A 23130-nucleotide genomic window follows, 5' to 3' on the forward strand; every position below is an offset into this window, starting at 1 on the left:
AATTTTATATTTACTATATGAAAAAAATTATTTTATTTTAAATGCACTAAATATTTAAATAGTTTTTTATTAGTTCTTTATTTAATTGTTAAATTATTGTAATATAAAGTTATTATAATATTATATTTTTATGTTAACTAATGGTCAATGATGACCACCGGGTAAGAAATATTAGTGCATCAATTGTAAGATATGATTGTCTGATAGTATTTTTTTGGTATTACATAACTGCAGGTCATATCTATATATAAATTATTGTTATAATAAAATGACATCAAATATGAGATCAAATGCTAAGAATTACTTTGAAACTTGTGTCTAGTATTAGCATTGTTTGTCATATTTTGTATGATATAAGTCAGTTCACTAACACAACTATTATTATATATTCAAAAGCATTTCATTATTTGGTTATTTCTATACTCTAAATGTGAGACACTCTCTAACAGTGCTCTCGGATCTGATGCTGTATTCACACCAACAATACAATCATTTCTGAGAGTGAGCTCCAGGAATATAATATAGCAACGAGTGTAGGCATATATCGCACATACAGTTTAGCACATGGACTCATTTTGTTATAGACTGTGCATTAGATGAGATGATAGAAAATAGAGAGAAACATAAAACTAGTTTATGAGTTATTGTTAGATTTGTTATATAATAATGAATAGTGGACCAAATATTAGTGCCATAAGTTTATAACATTATTTTAATAATAATGGCTATTGTTTGGACTAAATTTCATCAAAGATTCTCATATATTCTTATAGCAATTCTCTACCTAATGGTGAGCATAAACTTTTATCTCGTATATCAAATAAATAAGAAGTATATCGACACAAAAGTTATATGCAGTGAAAGTTGTGGAAATATATTGAGTGATAATATAGACAATCATCAGATTAAGACAAAAGGTTCCGATGAACCACATATTAAAAGTCGTTTTCAAAGAGATATCACTGATAGTAACAATTATTTGAGACAATCATATGATAAAACCACTGATTCAATAAACGATTCAAACAACCGATCGTTACATCAGTTACTTCACTCATTATCAACAAAAGGCATAACATATCAAAATGACAAACATTTGCCAAATAGATTAAGACATTACCGAAGAATTAAATCCCGTTCAGCGCCGGACAATCCCATCGACAACAGCGGACCATCCGTTGAGTTCTTCCAGAAACCTCAGTCAACACCAGAAACACCGGGATATGTATGGCTTACGGCTTACTCAAGAATCCCAGTAAGTGTTCAAATAATTTAATTTTAATATAATATTTATTTTATTTGTGATTCTCTATTTTTATTTTTTTTTAATTTATAAAAAATATTATTATTATATCATACATTAGTACAGTGCTATTTGAATAGCATTTTTGAATACAAATTATTTGATGGAGTACTGTATCTTTTGGCACCGGAAGGTATTGAGAGATATAAAAAAGACAAAAATACAAATAAAAATAAATTTGTCCGCATTTTTTTGTTAGATTTTTATTCTTAAAATTTATAAAACTATTTTCAAGACTATTTCCTCAAATCTTCTTTGTTTTTTACATTTCATTTCACTATAATATTAAACTATATATATATAATAGTAGTTTATATTGAAAAGATAAAAACAATTTGAGAGTATAAAATGTAACACTTTATCACAAAGCAATACAACACTTATAGTAAAAGCTATATCGATGTGCTCTCTCTCTCTCTCTCTCTCTCTCTCTCTCTCTCTCTCTCTCTCTCTCTCTCTCTCTCTGTTTCACTTCCTTTCCTTTTTTTGCAAACAATTGCCGCCAATTCCTCCCTTAAGGCTTCAAATTCTCATTTCTTTTATTCTCATGTTTTCAATGAAAACTTAAAAAGCTTGTGATTTTTAAAAACACATACATATATACTGATTATTATTTTTATTATACTATACACTACTTTTTATCACATTTTTCTATATAAATAAAAAATTTAGTTATATTTATGTTTTATTTATACAGTAGATCATGTTTTAGTATTGAATACACATTTATTTTTGACTCAAAAGGGAGTTAACATTCAATAGTTTTGCAATTGACTGCATTGATAAAAAAAATGTTGTTGTCGTTGGTCTCAATAATAAGATTAGTTGTGGTTATTTAAATTTAATTGATATTTTTATAAACCTATTGTTATGAGTGTTAATTTAGCAAATGATTAGTAATAAATTGTCGATTTATCAATTACCAGTCTATTTATATTTACTAACAAATTTATTGTATTTTATATGTGATAATAATGAACTTTATATAATGGATGTGTTGGCAAATATGTGATGTCTTTTGTATAACAAAATTGATTTTTTCTTATAACTAATACTGTAAGTGTAAATATAATGTATAATAGCAATAGTAATACAGTAATAAACTATACAATTGTTTTGTGGCACTATATTGTAGTTTTTATATATATTTTCAACTGTTTTGTTAGTTGGTATATCATTATTGTCTTTGTTTTAGTGTAATTTTTATTTTATAGATTATTAAATATATTTATATGTATAGTAATAATTTAATACTTATATGTTTTTACTATTCAAAGTTAAAGCAAAAACACTGTGTTTTATAACATGTGCTTTTCCTCCCATTTATTCTCATTTATTGTATTCAATGAGATCATCATTTTTTCGATTATTAACCAAAAATCTAAAGTTTTATAATCTTTATATTTACTGTTTTGTAATGTTTTTACAATTGTCATTAATACTGTTATTATAAACTTAAACAAATTGATTTTTTAAATACAAAATATCGTAAAAAATATTAAAAGTATTTATAAATAAATTACCATAAGATTTATGTTATGACTAAAAAATGATCAATAAAATATAATTTATTATTTTTACGGATTTTCATAATACGTATATTTAATTAGATTATGTATATATTAAATATTATAATAAAGTTTATTCTCATTATATTCATGTACAGTATATATATAAATGAAATGTTCACTAATTTTTTTGTATATAATATTTTTTGTAAATCTTTTTGTAGTATATTTAGTATGATATATATTATACGTAAGTTAAATCACTATAATATAGCGTTTAGTAATAAAAATAGCAGAATATATAAAATATAATATAAAAAAGTAAGAATAATATGAATAAAAATGTTTGACAAAACATAAAAAAATAAAAGTCTTTACAAATAATTTTTGTTACAAAAACTTTGTTTAAACTATTTATTTCAACCTTTTCTCTCCTAACTTATAATTTAGTGTTCAATTCATTGTTTGACTTTATTTGAATTCATTGAGAGACACAATCGTTAGGCCTATTGTTAACATTAACATTATATTCACAGACAATCCTCCAGACAATTGTCAAACAAGTAATGTATTTATTACAGGTCTTTCAGTTTTGATGATTACCTTTTAATGATTGATTCACTATCTATAATGTGTCTCTTATTTCTCTCAAAACTCTTTCACATCATTAAGAATAGGGAGTTATTACTGTATATTATGAACAGTATATATACCACATAAATACAGTAATAATTTATAATAGTTGTTAATATTATCTCCTTTTGAATAATTAATGCAATGTAAATATTTCTTTGTTAAATTATCAATATATAATATTTAATATATTTAATGATAATCTTATAAAATAATTATTTATTTTTATTAATATTTTTATTATCTAAATCTTTAAATTATATACTTTAACTTTTGTTTAATAAGATATTAATAAAAAAATATATCTACATTTAATTGATACAAAATGTAATAAATGTAGAATTTTTAGATTTTTTAGTATACAGTAGATTATATAAAAACTAAACAAATTTGTTGAATGTATTTATTTAGAGATTGTTTGTTTTGGGCACAAATTTTCAAGAAATATAAATAGCTTTCAATCAGCAAATAATTATTCTTTTGGTGGCATTTGATAGGAGTATAAAATAAAGTAATTTATTTGTTAAATGTAAACATTAGATGTGAAAAGCAATGGCAAACAAACTACCGGTATATATGATTAAATGATTTTGAAATGATATTAAGCATAACGACAAATATTTGTCGACTTACAGATCAATCAAATATTATTTTAAAAACTATTTATTTTGAAAATTAGTTTTCTAGAAATTCAATTAAAATTTTTGTAAATTTAGTATAAAATACATGGACCGCAATTTTATTATTTATTTAGCGTAACTTTGAGATTAAATTCTTTCAAATAAAAGTTTTTTCTTATTTTAATTTTTAAATTAAATTTAACTTTCGTTTATCTCATATAAAATAGCAAATTATCATCAAATAAAAACAAACATTTGTTAACATTGAAAATATATATCAAAATTTTAGAATAAATTTCAGAATTTTGTTAAGAATATAAAAATTAAATGTAATTGTTTGCAATTATTTTTATTGTAAAACATTATGAAAATAAATAAAAGATTGTTTTAGACTTAGAATAACAGTAATAAATTAAATATGAAGTTATCATTATTTATTTTATTAGATAATAACTATAAATTATCACAAAAGTTGAAAATTCTTTTTATATAATTTAATAAAAATAACATTTTTTGATTGTTTACTAACTAAGTTATAATAAAATTTTAATAATTTTATCTTAATATACACACAATTGTATAAATTTAATAATGTCATTGTTGTAGTGTTGCTCTAGATATACTGTCAATTAAATATCAGAACCTTAAAGGTTTCGGTTCGGTTCCGCATTTTGTGACGGTTTTCATTAAAAAAAATATTTCTATTTAATTGTTTTTATTATTAATATTACTTTATATTATAATTATTATAAAACTTATTCTAATTATTTTACTCTATATTTTATATGAAAATAAAATTGAGATATTTTTAAAAGTATGTGACGTAACTACGGTTCGGTTCGTTTTTTGGATTTTTGATCCGAACGGTTTCGGTTCGGTTCCTGAAATATGCTTCGTTTCCGACATCTATTTCCAACCACTGCTAACTCTATTTATCCGTTAATTAAAACTTTATCTAAAACCAAACATTTATAAAAATTTAAATTATTTTAAATGTAAAAGAATTCACTTTTGATAAATTATTCAATTAGTATTTAAATGACTATTTAATAATGAAATTACAAAAATATAATGTTTTAAAGTCGAAGAATACTTTTTCTGATAATTAGTATCTGTTTTGATTTAAATAAAAATGAATTAGAAATTTAATTATTAATATTTTTAATGTAAAATCGGAGATTACAACAAAAAATTGGACATTCCGGCAGAAATTTGGACTGTTGGCAGTCCTAACTGTAGGACAAGTAAACTACTGATATTTAAAACTAAAAAACATGTAAAAATGGTTTCAATAAAAAGTGGGTGAATCCAAAATTGAACGCCTAATGTATTCACAATTATCTGTCTGTCTGTCTGTCTGTCTGTCTGTCTGTCTGTCTGTCTTTTTTCTCTATAGTATGTAATCGTCAATAAGTTATTAAATGAATGAATAACGTGTTGTTATAATGTGTTGTGTAGTGTAAGTCCTTAAAGCATTAGTTTATGATTAAAGGGAAATGATTTTAGCGGTCAAATGATAGGAAGTGCAGCACATCTACGATAAAGACGACGACAACAACAAAAACCTTATTTAATGGCATAACGTGTAAACGTTTTGTGAACTGAGCTTCAAATTCAAACAAACTTTTGTCTCATTACTTGTTTGGAAACATTGAAACTGAGAGACACTGAGAGATGCTATCATTTTATAGATGAAATTATATAAAATACTATTTATATAGCTTTACCCATGTATTTACTCAATAGTATATTTTATGGACAATACTGCATATAATATCAATATATACAATATATATAACATTGTATGATATTGTTTGTACAGTAATATAGTATTATGTTATTTATAGCTATATATCATATCCTCAAATCTCAGTTATCTGTGAGCCCTTGATATGACTCATTGCCTGTTATATAATATAAGCCAACAATATCTCAAATCTTTGCATTTACTCTCAGAATTGAGTTTTTGCTCAACTTTTTTATATACTTTACTATTGATTATGTATTATATGATTATAAATAAATTGTATTTTTTATTCATTAATAATAGTTTTTATTTTGTTGATATTATTATTGTTTTTTAATTATTAATTAAAATAAATATAACTAAATTATTTATAATCATCAAAATTTTATTTAAATTAAGATTTTTTTTATTAATTTTAATATAATAATGAAATATGATTTTTATGGGGATTCCAAATAATAGTTTATTTAAAAAATTTAGAAAAATTATTATATTTTTAGGAAAATGTTTAGTTTCTAAACACTAAATATTGTTGTGTGAGTTAAATAAAAATATTTTGAATATTGTTATTATTTAAGGCTCATTAATGCACATAATTAGTTTTTGCTAGATTTTAAATAATAAAATTACAATAATTAATATCTTTATTATCACTTTGGTTATATATTTGAATTAGCATTTTAAATATAATTTATAAAATTAATTATAAAACAAACTATATATTAAATAAGTAATGTCAATGACAGTAATTACAAGTTACTAATTTGTATTAAACAAATTTTAAATTGTGATAAACATCTGAGTCAAAAAAAATATCGATTAACATTATAAAAATTAATTTTGATTTATAAAAATTTATAATTAAACAATTATTTAATAATAAAATATAATTTAATTAAATTTATTATTAATATTATTAAATTTGATGATTTTATACTTTGTATTTAATTGATTCACTTTTTATACTCAATTTATACAATTCAAAATTAAATTAATTTTTTAACTTTATAGATTCAAAATACTGTATACAATACAGTGTATACTGTAGTTTTTATCTAATAATTTATTGTAGAATAGTTTATATACAGTATATACAGTATATACAGTATATACAGTATATACAGTATATATTGTATAACTGTACAATGTATAGTATCTATTATATATTAATACTGTATTATCAAGGTCCATTATATATTTGTTAAATGATTAAATATGTAAATTTAATAGAATTGTATAACAATGTATGTATTAAATTTTATTAAATATTAGAAAAATATCTAAAGTTTTAATATATTGGTTTTATTATAAAAAACTGTATATCTAAAAAAATATTTTGCATTTTCAATATATTATATTTATCTTAAAATAACAAATATTTATTAAAATAAATATAGAAAAATATTTTGCAACAAATATAAATTTAATAATATATTCAGCAAACATTATAAATCATTTTATCAACAAAATTGCATTTCACGATATATCATATATTTATTTTTTATCAAAATTTATAGTATTTGATACTTGATATTATGTTAACATAACTTTTTGTAAATGTTTTATATCTACTGTAAACTACAAAAGCTTTATATTATTCCCATTAGTTATTATATTTGCTTTATAATAATTATTTAAATTCTCTAAACATTAATTATTTAACAATAAATTACAAAACATTAATATATAATGTTTATTGACTAACTAAATAAAATTATCTATAAATTAATTGTAAATTGTGTTAACTTGTCTATAAATGGCATAAATACTCATTTTAAATATATTATTATCATATTTAGATTACTATTGGTACAGTAGTTGGCCACAAACTGCTGCACAATTTATGCCTTGATAACGCTATTTCGTCCTCTATTGTCGCGTTAAATATCTAATTACTAAAATAAATAAATATCATATAAGCATTGATCTCTCTCTCTCTCTCTATATATATATACCAAATAGTGTTTAGTAATGAAAAAGTATGTTTAACTTTTGCTTTTTTAATATACTGTATAATATAATATATTATTTACAATAAAAACATCATACAGTAATTACCGTATGTTGACATTTGAAGTATTAATGAAATAATATATTATTTTTAAAAATTGTGTAATTTTTCAGAATAATATTGATTATTAAGTTTATGAAATTATTCTTATTATAATTGATAATTTCTTCAATATTTTTTACAGTGCAATAATTTGTTTAATTAATTAACAATTGGTAAAAATAATTTATAATTGTCCAGCACAGTTTCTCACTGCAATTTTTTCCAACCTCACTGTTTCACATTTTTTCTATTGGCTAGAAATAAATGTGTGATACCGGTATTTGTTTGCATAACAATTGTTAATTTTTAATTATTATTTGATATGAAAAAATGCATACATACGGTAATATTATTTGCACAAATGTCCACCAAATATCAACCAAATTTATAAAGTACTGTAATATATGGTATATTATAAAGTGACATTATTGCAACAAAAATAATTTTTATAAAAAAAATTTAAAGATAGAATTTATGTCATCAAAAGTGGTTAAAATTGTCAAACTTAACATTTTTACTGTTAATTAGTATTTTTTAAAATTTAATATTTATAGACTAATAAATGTTAATTAATTAATTCATAAACCAAAAGATTATTTTAAACATTTTATAGATAATTTTGATTAAATTATGATTAAACAGTTTGAGTTAGTTATTCAAAATAAAAAATTTAGTTTAATAATATTTAGTTATTTTAGTTTTAATGATTAGACTTACTTGTCTCACAATATAATAAAATTAATAATATATTTATTCAGTTTTATTCAAACAGTCGTTCTAAACATATTTATACTCAAAACTTGTAGTCTTTTTGGATGTTTTTTTTGTATTCAAAATACAGAATTTTATTCAAAGATTTTTTTTCATTAACAAAATTGTTTTTACTGTTTACGTAAAAGATTAATACAGTTAATGATATTTAAATTTGATATGATTTTAAAAATATTTATGAATATGTATTGTTAAATTAATTATTTTATAAGTTTATACATTTTTTCATTCGTTGTCATAATTTTTAAGAAAACAAAAGATGTTTTCATATATTTTGAATTTAAATGAATATTTCTGAAGTGATGTTAAGTTAAATAATTGAGTTTAATCTTGATTTCAATATTAATATAAAAACATGTATAAAAACTGCTAACTATAGTTTTAAGTACTCTTTAAATAACTTATTAAATGAATGTCCCCATTGAATGAATGCCATAAAACACTAAATAATTTTGATGTCAATTCTCTCAATTCATGTTTTATGTTTTATTTGCAATCCTATAACTCAAATCATCAATCATTCAATTTAAAGCTTAACACCGTTTGCATCGATTTTTATGACTCACACCACAAAAATATAATGTTATATAAWATATACTCAATTATACAGTGCATATAGCTTTGCACTTAAAACTCGTGAATAATTTTCAAAATTTTCAAAATAGTCTTATTTGAAGTGTTATGCTTTATGCAAATTATGTCAAATCCATTAAATTTGATTTTTTCTGTTTTTCAATATAAATGTCAGTTGTCTAACACAAAGACATCTTATATTTGTTAAAAATAATTATTTGAAAGCATTTTAATACAGTATTCGTAAGATTTGATAAAAATTTTTTTTATTAGTTTTAATTTAAAAAAGTCATTTTATGCAATTGGCCTAACATTGCCAGACAAAATTTTGAACAGCTTTTAATATTTTGTGGTATATTTTCTAAAACTTTTATAAGGAGACCAAAAGAGGGTTCAAGTGTTAAAAATGTAAATGTTTAAGTAATCTAAGAAATGTATCATTTATTAAATTAACATTAAATAAAGTTTATAAAATATAATTGATATTTTTAAAAACATATTACTAATTGTACATAACTAAACTGTATATTATTTTTATTAATTTGAATATATATTTTTGTGTGTAAATATTGTCTATTTATTATTAGATTGTTTTACAAATATAGTTACACTAAATCATATTTTTTAAAATAAATATTAAGGTTTACTCATTTTTTAGACCACTTTTATTGATAGCTTAAAAACTATTAAAATTATCAATAAAATAATTGAAATTTATTTTCTTATTTTTTAGTTACATATACTTCAAGAATATTGTTATTCAGCTAAACAGTATTGTCCGGCAGCTGAGAGGGGCCCTCCCGGACCCGTTGGTAAGTTATAGTCTATTTTAATTTAGCAATGTTTTCATAATTTATTCAATATTGATATAAATTATGTTTAAAAAAAGTAAGTAGAGTTTGAATAAAGAGTTATATTATAATATAATATTTGTATTATTACCACAAAGCAAAATAAGAAATAAATAATTTTAGTTAAACAATATAAATATTTATTTTAATATAATATTATAGTTTTATTGTATAAGTAAAATATTCTGTCACTATTAAATAGTTTGTAAAAATACTTTTTATTAACAAAAATGTATAATTTTAGCACTTTCTTTACATTGTATTATATTATTATTAATAACATTTGCAATAATTTCAAATGAGTTTTCATCTTAAATGACCTAGCTTAATTAGACTACCAGTATCTCATTATATCAATGTATACTGTATATATCAGGGTTAAGTAAGGTATTGAATTTTAGGGGGGGATATAAAGTAGGGTAGAATAGAAAAATCTTGGAGAATAGAGTTGGTGTACTTTTTTAGTGCATTTTTAAAATGCTAATTTTTAAAAATTTGAAAATCAAGGTTAGGTCATGAAAAAATTCTCTAAAACTTCCATAAATTCCCGAAAATTCTTATGTAAATGGAATTAAATTTCCAGAAAATATTCCCAATAAACTCTTTTATTTATCGCAATAATTTTAAATATTAGACTAAAAATTATAAAAAAAAACATTATTTTGAATTTAATGTAAAATTTAAAAATAAGTAATAAAAACAATACAACGATGTACTTTATTATTATAACTTTTATTATAATAATTATCTTGAAGTATAATACTTTTTTTTTTATCATATAGTCAAATCAAATCTTGGTTTTAGGGGGGGGGTAAAATGGCAATATTCTGCCCTACCCTCCCATTGCTTAACCCTGATATATAAATTTATATATAGTCTAATGAAATATTTAGTTATATATTTTTCATAAACCTTATAAATAAATGTATTGTCTATTAATATAAGCTATAGATGTATGAGTGTTATCCCTAAATAGCTTAAAGGTATTCATGTATTTCTATTTCTAAATCATCTTTTCCTTAGACATAGACAATGGACTCTTAATAAGAGAGTTGAATGAATGCTTTGATCTACGGGTGTGTTGAATGTCATAATACAAACCATTGTGTCTACCGTTCCCTGTATTAAGATATTCATTTTGTCTCTTTCCTCGCAATCCTTATTCAACATAATATTATATAAAATACAATTGTTGTGAATCTATATAAAATTCTTTGCTTAAAATTATTTTATTTGTTTGTTTGGCTAAAACATATCATCGATTCATTTCTCATTTTTTGTGTATACAAGTTGTGTACACAACATATTCCCTTAAATGACATTATTTCGTGCTTTTTATTGCACACATAGTTTCATCTTTTTATTTGTTTGTTCATTTAATTTGTCGCTTATTTTATGAATAAATAATGATTTAAGTGAAACAACTTTTTGATGACATAAAAATATCGATACACAGCAAACATTTCACTATAACTACTGTTTTAAATTAACATATATTGTTTATTTGAAAACAACATTTCATATATTATATTATACAGTACTGTATAATAAATTAAACATTTGATAATTATAATTTTTAAATATACAGTATTTAGTGTTTATTTAATTTTATTTAAATAGGTCTGAAAGGTAATAAAGGAGATCGCGGTTCATATGGAGACAAAGGTTCTGAAGGCAGACCTGGACCTCCCGGTCCCAAAGGTCCTCCCGGACCTAAAGGTATTATAATATGTTTTAATTAATTTAACGCTATTCAATAATTTTTATATTAAGTTAGCCTTATATTTAGTTGACCACATTTGCATCACTTTAATCACAATAACTATTATATAATTTTTATTAAATTTTCTATATGTTTAACACTTATTATTAGTTTAGTACTTATATGAGTGCAAATAAATGAGACCTCAAAGGTCTGATAGTTTTTGTGCTGTCAATGACATCAAGAGTTGTTGTCATTGTCCTCACAAACACAAACTTATTGCACTTGAATTAATACAAGTGTTTTATCAATTTTTAGAGATAACATTTGAATGCAAAGCCATAACATACTCTACATTTCATTAATTTATTATTATCATTAATATTAATTAATATATAAAATTTAATAATAAAAATAATATTATGATTTCAAATTGCAATATTATATTGATTATATCTACAGTTATGGCAAATAGATTCAATAAACATATTTAAATATATATATATATATATATTTATTATAACAATTTGGTTTAAATGTTTTATAAGTAGATTTTATAGAATATTATGAGAATATTTTTCAATAAATCCGATATTTTTTGTTATTACAACAATTTTGAATCAATATTTTTGTGTTATACTTATTTGACAAACAAAATGTAATGTTTGTGCCCTAAAAAGGCATTCATATGACATACACATAACTAGAATATTCTTTGTTGAGCTATAGTATAGAGTAATGTAGTGTTAAGTTCATACCAATGAATAGACTGGTATTAAACAGTTAAACAGTATTTCAAAGGACAACTAAACCAATGCCTAATTTATATTGAATAACATTTTTGCAAAATACAAACACCAAAGTTTGAGATTCTTTGCATACAATGTCATATATATACCATATATTTATATAAAATATACACTATATTTGCCAGATTTGAGATGAATTGCACTCAAACACAGTCCTATTTTTCATATGTTTTTGCTATAGAAATGACATTTTCTTTCATTTCTATGTTATTCCCAAATGTGAATGCATTTCATGATATATGTTAACACAATGTAAACCAATTTATTGATGAAAATAACAGTGAATTTAAGTCATACAATACTTATATAACATATAGTATATTATTGAGAAATATAGACAAAACAAAAATAAAAATCCATTTATTGTTGGGATTAAAGCTGAATACCGGAAACATTACTTTAAAATAACTATTTATAATAATAATACAGTAAATCAATAATATATATATATTATAATCTTTTAGGTGAACCGGGTCTTGACGGTAGAGAAGGTCTCCCAGGAGAACCGGGATTAGATGGTTCCCCTGGAAGGGATGGAAAAAATGGACAGGATGGCATGCCTGGTATGCCGGGAATTCCTGGAAAATCAGGTTTTATATCTTTTAAATTCAAATATTTATAAGTTTATGTTATATATTATTAAAAATGTTAATTTTATTATATAATTCTATAAATATTTATTTATTTTAAATATAAATGAACAAACAAAAAATAAATTAAATTTTAAGTTATCAATAATTATAAACAAGAAATGCCTACAAATAATATAATATTAAATTTTAAAAATAAAATTTATAAAATTATATATATAACAATTTTTTATATTTTTATCTTCATCAACACAACTAAAGGAATTAATGGAACAAACGGTAAAATATTTTTATGTATTATTATTATTATTTTGTTTTCTTTTTTAATAATATACTATTATAATAAAATACTATTTACTTATTTTGTTATTTAAATAATAATAATAGTAATAATTATGTGAAATTGACTGTAAAGTATAATTAAGTAATGTATTCAACAAATCACATTAAAACTTCGTGTGAATATTTAAGTGAGAATTATATTTTGTATTTATTGTTAAATTCTTAGCAATTATTGTTCAATAGTATAGTATTAGATTTATGATTTTTTAAAAAATAATTATTTTAACTGCTAAATAAATAAAAGATTTTTGGCATAAACAACAAAATTCAATATAATAAATTTTAACTACATTAACTAAGTTACAGTAATGTATAAAATTATTATTATTTAAATTTTGTAGTTTATATTAAAGAGCAATAATAATTCTTTAAAATATAAAAAGTATATTTGTTTTTAGTAAATAATTAAAATTTAAATGCATTATTTTTAATTTATAACTTAAGTGATTTTCAATTGTTAATTAATAATGTCATAAAATTGTAAAATGGTATCTCTTATAGTTTTATATATAATATTATATTATGATAAAATATCATTAACAGTATCGATATTGACATTCATTTAATATGTAGTAAACAACAAATATAGACTTTTTAAATAACAAAAAATAAAGATAATTGTATTATACTGTATTATACAAAGTCAAAGTGAAATAGTTTGTAAGAAATTTATGACACGTTTTCATTAGTTTATTCACAATTTATTTTTATTTCTCAATCATGTAACGCATTTTTTGTATAATTAGTTTGTTTATATTTTAGATAAATCTAATTAACTGATTAATAATTTAATATATAATTTTTATTATAGTATAAACATACTTTTATTAATATTAAGATCATTATATACTAAGCCTCTTAATTGCATTTGTAATATAATATGTGTTTATGATAAAAATAATATAGCAAATTGAAATGACATTTACTTTTTCAAAATTGAAAATTTCAAAATAATTTTATAGTTACAAGAGTACAAAATTTTCAGACTATATGACACCAAAAAAGTGTCTCTTATTTTAATACTTGGATTATAATTGTATCTCAAAGTCACGTTTGGATCAATAAGTTTGTTATAGATATGAGTGAATCACTACTACTACTACTACTACTACTCTCTCTCTCTCTCTCTCTCTCTTTCTCTCTCTCTCTCTATCTATCTATATCTAAAACTCCACAATGTATTCAAACATTATTTTCATATATACTGCTAATGTCTACGAATATACTGTATTTTATGAACCATTTATTGTTATATAGTAAAAATATTACTTAATTTTTAATAAAACTTTTGCTATATTTGCTATTTTGCTATAATATACACTATGTATTATATAAACGTATATTTGGCAAAATTTGAATTTTTATATAATTTAAATACTTTATTTATAAAATAAAGATAAMATTTTTTATTATTTGAATTTATTGCTAATATTTTAAAAGTTTTCAATAGATTTCAAAAAATACTGCACTGAATATACATTTATTAGTGAAATAAGTTTTAATTTATAAACGCCTTAAAGATATTTTTATATAGTCTAACAATTTTATAATCTGTTTATATAACGATTAAATTTTATATTCAAATATTTTTATTTAATTATAGAAAATTTTCAAATTTGTTATCTTTTTACAAATAAATTTTTAAATATTTTGTTTATTTAACTAATTTATTTTTGTTAACTAAAACAATTAATTAGATTTTTAAAAATTAATTTTTAACTTTAACTAATATATAATTAAATTATACAAACCTTAAATTTAATTGGTTTCTGGATTTTTGTTAGTTTACACTATGTTTTCACATATCAGTCATAATTTACTTTCACTTCAATTATTTCTTGTTTTAAGAGAGAGAGAGAGAGAGAGAGAGAGAGAGAGAGAGTTATGATTTTAAAGCATTTCTATTTATAATGTTAATCATATGCAAAATACTGTATTTAATTTTAATGTTACCTTATAAAATGTTAAAATTCAAAAAATTTAACGATTATTTCTTTTCTCAATTATAAAAAATAATTGAAATTTAAATTACTATTATTTAAATTATTATTTTTGCAAATAAAATCATTTTATATTGAGTGATACAAAGTAAACACACAATATTAAGGTATTTCTGCTACAATACACTAATTATTATTTTTTATATTTATTTCGATAAAAATTTAATCACATGTTTATAATTCATGATATACATGAAGTCAATGATGACTTAGTTTATGAATATGTTATTAAAAAAATATTTTTAGGGAACTAAATAATTTGTCATAAAAATCTATTTCCTTTATAAATAAATTATAATAATTCTGTTTAGTAGACATACATTTATTATCATAAATAAAATCATTGTAGTTATTTATTAAAAAAAGAAAATATATCTTACGTTTATTTTCATAAATTCATTTATTTATAAAATATTCTTTATTTTCAATAATAAATTTTATTTATAATATGTGCCTTATTTTATTGTTTAGGCATTAATGGTCTAAAAGGAGAACGTGGAGCTCAGGTGATAAATTATTTGTTGACTTATATATATATATATTTATTTATATTTATATTTTACTCAATTTATATGTTTATAGATTATATGAATTTATTGTTTTTTACTCTCACTTTACAGGGAGTTCCAGGAATGACAGGTTTTGTTTGATACAAAATTTTTAAACAAATTTAAATAATTGATAAAACAAATTATTGTAATAACTAATTTAAATATTTTGTTTTTCTATTTAGGTTTACCCGGTATGTATATTATGTATTGGATATTATAGTAAAGATAAATGTTACATATGTTTGTCAATCAATGAAAGTTATTGAAAAATAGCATCTTTTATAATACAGAATATTCTTAATATTAAGAATACTTCAATATTTAGAGTTCAAACAACTCTTACCTAACAATGTATTAGTGAATCCTCTCCTCTCATGTCTTGTGCTATCCTTTGGATCGATATTTGGGTCAATATTTTGAGTACTTGTGTTACAATGGTTTCCATATATTTCTTATCTTATTTATGTTTATTTTATAAGATTTTTAATTATAAAATTCAATTAATATTTTGTTTGAATACATTATTGATATTCTGTGCCACTGCAGGGCCCAGAGGTAAACGCGGTCCTCCCGGTGCTAATGGCATCAACGGTAAGATTAATGAAAAATATTTAGAGTCTAACAATTTATTATACAAACAGTTTAATTAATGATTGTTTATTTGTTGCATTTATCAGGAATACCGGGTATACAGGCCTGGAAACACCCAAATAGCAGCACTTTATTAAGTAAATTATAATCAATTCATAAATATTTATTGTCTACTAATTAGATATTTATTTACTTGAAATCAGTTGCCCCACAAATCAATGATTTGCCTGATATGCAACAGACTATTGTTGTTAAAGAGAATGAAAATGTTAGGTTAAAATGTACGGCCAGTGGTCATCCAAAACCCGATATTACTTGGCGTCGGGACGACAATAAAGCCATTAATTTGGGAACAGTTTCGCGTATGTGTCTATATTTTGTGATATTTAATTATTTAGTTTTAAAATATTAATAAATTATCAAATTATTTCAGACACAATGATTGAAGGAAATCGCGTTAATATAACTAGAATTAGTAGAGAACATTCAGGTAATTATTTTATATTAATTAATTATATATAAATTATTTATTATTTATATATAATATATCGTAGTAAGGTATATTATGTTAGGTTATTATGTAATATTAACATAATAATAGATATTAACAAAAACTGTTTATTATTGGAATTATTGGTTCATAAAAATAAATAAATTTTAAATGAATTAAATTGAATAAAATGATATATTTTTATTTTATTATTTTAATATTAGAACTTTATAGCAAAAGATTAAAAAATTTTAGAAATGATATATTAAAATATGATTAAAAAAACAAATTGTTATTATGTTTCACATTATATGGCAATATAGTCAGTGTAATGGTATAATAGACGATATGCTAATATATTTGTATTAATTATATATTTAAAGGTATTTATGTCTGTTTGGCCACAAATGGTGTTCCGCCCTCTGCTTTCAAGAAATATAACGTTGAAGTGACCTGTAATTTGATTTATTAATTATAGTTTATAATAGAAATAATAAATGTATTTAATATTAAATCAGTTCCACCGTTGGTGAAGATCGCAGCACCCAATCAAATGGTTGGCACCAATAACGGCAGTTTCATAATACTTGAGTGCTATGTTGAAGCATTTCCTCCACCTCTTAGCTATTGGCAATTTGCAGATAAAATAATTGAAAACAACTGGAAATATAAGTTAGATCAACAAGAGTTAGGTCCTTATAGTTTCAAATTAATACTTAATATAACATATATTGAATCACATGATTACGGATTATACAAATGCATCGCTAAGAATGAAAGGGGAAAAACACACGGATTGTTCACTGTTTTTGGTCAGCATTTTAATTGCTTATTAATTATTTGGAAAATAACTTTATTTAACAACAATAATATATTTAAATTATATGTTTTTTATTAATTATTAATATTTTTAGAAATCGATCCGCGATTACCAAAAACTCCAGTAGAAGAGTCCACTTATGTTATATATGGAGAGGTATTATATTATTTGTCTCTAAATAGCATTAGCCATACATTCACTAAATTAATTCTAAATTCTAATTCAATCTAAAATTTAATAAAACATTTATAAACTTTCAATGTTTTACTATAGTCTATGTTTAATGAATACACACTCTATGTGTTTATGTTAATAAATAATTAATCAATTGATTTAGTTATTAGTGATACTATATTATAAATCTAATTATTTTTTTAATAATGTTAAATCTCACTTATTTATATTTAATTATTTTGATTATATATTTTATTAACAATAATTATAAGATATACCTATAATTCTAACATTAAAAATAAAAATAGAAATAATAATCTATAATTAAGGTGCCGTCACCACCACTTGAGGAACAGGAGTGTTCTCCCTGTCCGGAATGTAATCAAATAGTTCAGCGAAAATGTAAAGGCGAAGAAAGGCCTACAATTGGTTCAGTGAGTTTGGCATCCAATTACAACACGTCTTCGTGGAAATCATTGTCTAAAAGAAATAACAGTTAAGTTATCATTAAAATTGAAAGTATAAGTAATTTATTAAAATCGATTGCAGATTGTTTGTTAAGTCAAATCGGTAAACCAGTGTTTTATCGGGACTCGGAGTCAGAGTGGGGCTGTTGGATGAAAGATCCGATGCCTATCAAAGCGGGTGACGAACATAAATATTGGATGACCTCTAAGGATGATAACACACTTTTGATGGAATTTGCAAATAAGGAAACTTTCAGAAATAAAGAAATTTTCAAGAATTACACTCTTTTACATAAATTTTCGGGTAATTCTCAGTCTATATATTCGGGTTCATTATATTACAGTCACGAAGGAACCAATAAACTGGTGATTTTCAACTTGTCGTCCAACTCTTCCTCATTCTTGATGGTAAACGACGGCTCGAAATCGTTTTTTAACAAATATTTATACACCACTCGAAACAATTATATGGATATATCCACTGATGAAAATGGACTTTGGGTTATATTTCCGTCACATTATACTAACAATACAATGATTATGAAGTTTAATAGCACTCAAGTCGAGTATATCTGGAATCTGACGATAGATCACCAAACAGTCGGCGAAATGTTTATAATATGTGGTGTACTCTATGGTGTCGAAAGTGTTTCCGAAAGAAACACCAAAATTGAGTTCGCCTTTGATTTGTATCGTAACCAACAAATAGAAGTCTCCATTGATTTTACAAATCCTTTTAGTCAAACAAACTTCATCTCATATAACCCAAGATATCAGAAGTTATACACTTGGGATAAAGGGAACCAATTAGAGTATCCAATTAGATTCAATGAGTCCATCGACATCAACACTTTGGATACAACTGATACAGATGAAAGTGATGCCACATTTTAAACATTAAAACTAGTATATATATATATATATATATATATATATATATAATGCATTAGAAATATATATACAGTATAGCAAAATTATTATTCAATTTTTTAAATATTCATTTGTCTTTTTTTGTATGAATATATTTTTATTAATTGTCAAATATATTGTAATATCTAAAACTAATTTTTAAATAATTTGTGGAATAATTATAAACAAAATGAGAGAATCAAAAGTCTTATAAGATGTCATTATATAAAATTTGAAAAAATATGAACTTTTATATAAAAATACGGTAATAATAAAAATTTGGTAACAAATTAAGTAAAAATATTTCAATTGAAAATAATAATGAATAACAAATGATATTTGAATACAATAAACATTTGAAAAAGACTTAAGACATTGAATTATTAGTCAGAATTGGATTCGTTATTATCTTCGGACTTATCGTTTGATTTGTTTCCTGAATTGTCAGTCATTTGATTGGTTTTAGAAGTGTTTTCTAAAATATTGTTATTACTCGAAGGTATAACAACTCTTTGCTGTTGTCTAACTTCTGGTACCACTTCTTGGGCCACATTGTTCTCAACATTCATAGGTTGGTGTTGTGGCAACTCTTGATGATCTTCTTCTACTGGGTATAAGTCGTCGTCATTATCGATGGACTCATCAGATTCAATGGCAACAATATTGTTGTTATTATTATTATGATTAAGTTGATGATTGTGGTTATGTAGTACTTGTTGACCAATGATGACCTGATGGTGAATCGGTTGATTTAATATTCCGGTGCCATAGATATCATCAGTCATTTCATTAATAATAGCCATCATTTGTATATTGAATTCAATATTTCTTTGGTTAAAGTTCTGCAACTCTTGCATATCTGTGTCAGAAATGCCATTATTATTATTATTATTATTATTATTTTTGTTTGTATCTGAGATGCGCTGAAGATTGTTTGTAAACTGATGAAGACGTTGTCTATCATTAATCAGACGATAACGCATTTGATTGAGTCTTGCATTCATCAAGAATTGCATTACTTGTCGGTCATTATTATGAGATATTGGCGTTTGTTGGAAGTGGTTCTCTGACTGTATGTTATGAATGATATTATTGTACTCTTGACGACATACTGGACACCGATTGTTGGTATGCGAGGCCTCTAACAGACAGTTATAACAGAATTCGTGTAAACAGGTGTCTGTCAGAGATCTGTTGTCGATATGGTTGTGACAAACGGGACACTGAAGAGGAATATTCTCGTTATGATTGGGTTGTGTCGTGTCATCACTTGGATCTAATGGTTGGTCTTTAGAGTTAATATTTTTGTTATTTTCAGACATTTCAGAGACAAAATAAACGGCCTATACGGAGTTTACGCACATTAGAAAAAATTGATTTTTTTTAACAGAAATTAGTTAATTAGTACCTAATAAACATATATCCATCAAAATTATTGCGCGGAAACACCTAAATCCCAACTAAAATCTAATTTAAATACCTGAGCTCTCATAACATAATTATACACTAATTATAAAAAAGTTAATATTAATCAATTGTAAAGCGCGAGATCTATATAAACATTTATAATAACTAATAAAATAATATTGTTGTCAATGACTATCAAGATAATACTTTAAGATAATAATCTGGATTTTTGTATGTCTGTCACATTTCCCCAAAAACAATATTTTAATACAAACCCAAAAAATTATTGATATATTTTCAATTTTAATTTAAAGCAATGTTATTTCAATTTTGAACCTAACCTAACCTAATCTATACAGTACTAGGGTTACCGAATCAGTGTTTGTCGCGTTACCTATCCTGTGTTCGATCAGTAACCTAACCTAATTTTCAATGGTAACCTAACCTAATTTTCAATGGTAACCTAACCTAATTTTCAATGGTAACCTATTCAATGGTTACCTAACCTGGTGTTCGATCCGCAACCTAACCTAATTTTCAATGGTAACCTAACCTAATTTATACAGTACTTGGGTTACGGAATCAGTGTTTGTCGCGTTACCTAACCTGGTGTTCGAAGCGCAACCTAACCTAATTTTCAATGGTAACCTAACCTAATTTATACAGTACTTGGGTTACGGAATCAGTGTTTGTCGCGTTACCTAACCTGGTGTTCGAAGCGCAACCTAACCTAATTTTCAATGGTAACCTAACCTAATCTATACAGTACTTGGGTTACGGAATCAGTGTTTGTCGCGTTACCTAACCTGGTGTTCGAAGCGCAACCTAACCTAATTTTCAATGGTAACCTAACCTAATCTATACAGTACTTGGGTTACGGAATCAGTTTGTCGCGTTACCTAACCTGGTGTTCGAACCGCAACCTAACCTAATTTTCAATGGTAACCTAACCTAATCTATACAGTACTTGGGTTACGGAATCAGTGTTTGTCACGTTAAATAACATTCATATATTCGATTTATGTTTTAAAATCATTATTATTGTGGTTCAATTAATTTATAAATTCTATAAAATTAGATGGTTATATGTTCCGCGTGGACAACTAGTGTTTTTAAAAGTATTTTAAAGAAATGACAATAATACTATTTTATTATCAATGTTATAAATGTTAATTATATTCACGCGCTTTATGTTTGTTTAATATTATTTTATTTATAATTAGTGTAGAATTATGTTATGAGAGCTCAGGTATTTAGATTAGATTTTAGTTAGGTTTTAGGTGTTTCCGCGCAATAATTTTGATGGATATATGTTTTTTAGATCATAATTAACAATTATCTGTTGAAAAAAATCAATTTTTTTTAATGTGCGTAAACTCCGGATTAGCCAAATAAACTTTATTATTAATAAATGAAATAAATTGGTCTCTAATATACTATATTAATGTTTAAAACTTAAACTGTTTTTTAAATAATCAAATTATAATGAAATTCTTATTTTTAAAACTAAATTTTACTATAAGTTTGACGTTAATTAACGAATTATATTGCTTTCAATTTCTAACAATTTCTAAGCGCAACAAAAGTTTTAATAATTAAATGCGAGCTTTAAATATAATTATTAATTATTGTCATTATATTTTAAGTTATACTTATTATATTGTATTTAGAGTTCGATCAACTTTCCCAGGGAGAAAAGTTTCCTAATAAAATCCCTCTAATTTTACTGGAAAATATTGAAAAAACATTATTATCCCTCCCTTTATCGTTAGAAAGGGAAAATATATTTTATATTATTACAATAAATAGTACCAAAACTTAAATATTTTACACAAAAAAAATTATTTTAAAAAATTTATAAAATAAATTTCAATTTAATAAACATAATGACACTATTTATTAATATCATTCGAAATATAGTTTAATATAATATTTGTTTTTCAAAGTTAATAATACGTGTTATCTAGGGTTCAATAGGTGGTAGCACAAGGAAATAAATTCCCCGGGAATTCCAGAGAGAAAGAAACTTTTGGATAATAAAACGAGGATGGCAATTTTGTCAAATACTAGTTGTATTATCTGGAAAACAAATTGAATAAACTTACAAATTAGATGCATAATTATTAAATATAAATTATATAATATATATAATTCAATATTTTATATAAATATAAATTTTTAATAATGCTGTAAATAATATGTAATTTTGACTAAAATCG

General features: G+C 23.1%; 2 protein-coding genes across 2 annotated transcripts; one reads left to right on the top strand and one right to left on the bottom strand.

Annotated features, from left to right (window-relative positions):
- The first annotated feature begins 721 nt into the window (after positions 1-721).
- Positions 722-19489, top strand: LOC128958043 (uncharacterized). The gene is made up of 17 exons (XM_054303858.1): positions 722-1255; positions 9942-10020; positions 11680-11778; positions 13035-13160; positions 13422-13439; positions 15974-16008; positions 16123-16141; positions 16236-16244; positions 16600-16644; positions 16731-16781; positions 16848-17006; positions 17078-17134; positions 17518-17589; positions 17653-17946; positions 18049-18110; positions 18458-18623; positions 18678-19489. The coding sequence occupies exons 1-17, from the start codon at positions 722-724 to the stop codon at positions 19487-19489; spliced, it is 2637 nt and encodes an 878-aa protein (XP_054159833.1).
- A 398-nt stretch (positions 19490-19887) lies between these two features.
- On the bottom strand, positions 19888-20826 carry LOC128958044 (putative uncharacterized protein DDB_G0286901). The gene has a single exon (XM_054303859.1). It carries the CDS (start codon positions 20824-20826, stop codon positions 19888-19890), a length of 939 nt encoding a protein of 312 aa, XP_054159834.1.
- Between the last annotated feature and the right edge of the window lie 2304 nt (positions 20827-23130).

Source organism: Oppia nitens, unplaced genomic scaffold, assembly GCF_028296485.1.
Source record: "Oppia nitens isolate AA-2021 unplaced genomic scaffold, nextdenovo-longstitch-racon4-pilon3 scaffold3_pilon_pilon_pilon, whole genome shotgun sequence".
In the NCBI taxonomy this organism is placed as follows: Eukaryota; Metazoa; Arthropoda; class Arachnida; order Sarcoptiformes; family Oppiidae; genus Oppia; species Oppia nitens.

What these genes read in the sequence shown, in the direction of transcription:
- LOC128958043 (XM_054303858.1), top strand. Translation starts at nt 722, where the DNA reads ATGGCTATTGTTTGGACTAAATTTCATCAAAGATTCTCATATATTCTT. An exon ending in GGGCCCTCCCGGACCCGTTG is followed by an intron (nt 10,021 to 11,679) that starts GTAAGTTATAGT and finishes TTATTTAAATAG; the next exon opens with GTCTGAAAGGTAATAAAGGA. An exon ending in CGGATTGTTCACTGTTTTTG is followed by an intron (nt 17,947 to 18,048) that starts GTCAGCATTTTA and finishes TAATATTTTTAG; the next exon opens with AAATCGATCCGCGATTACCA.
- LOC128958044 (XM_054303859.1), bottom strand. Translation starts at nt 20,826, where the DNA reads ATGTCTGAAAATAACAAAAATATTAACTCTAAAGACCAACCATTAGAT.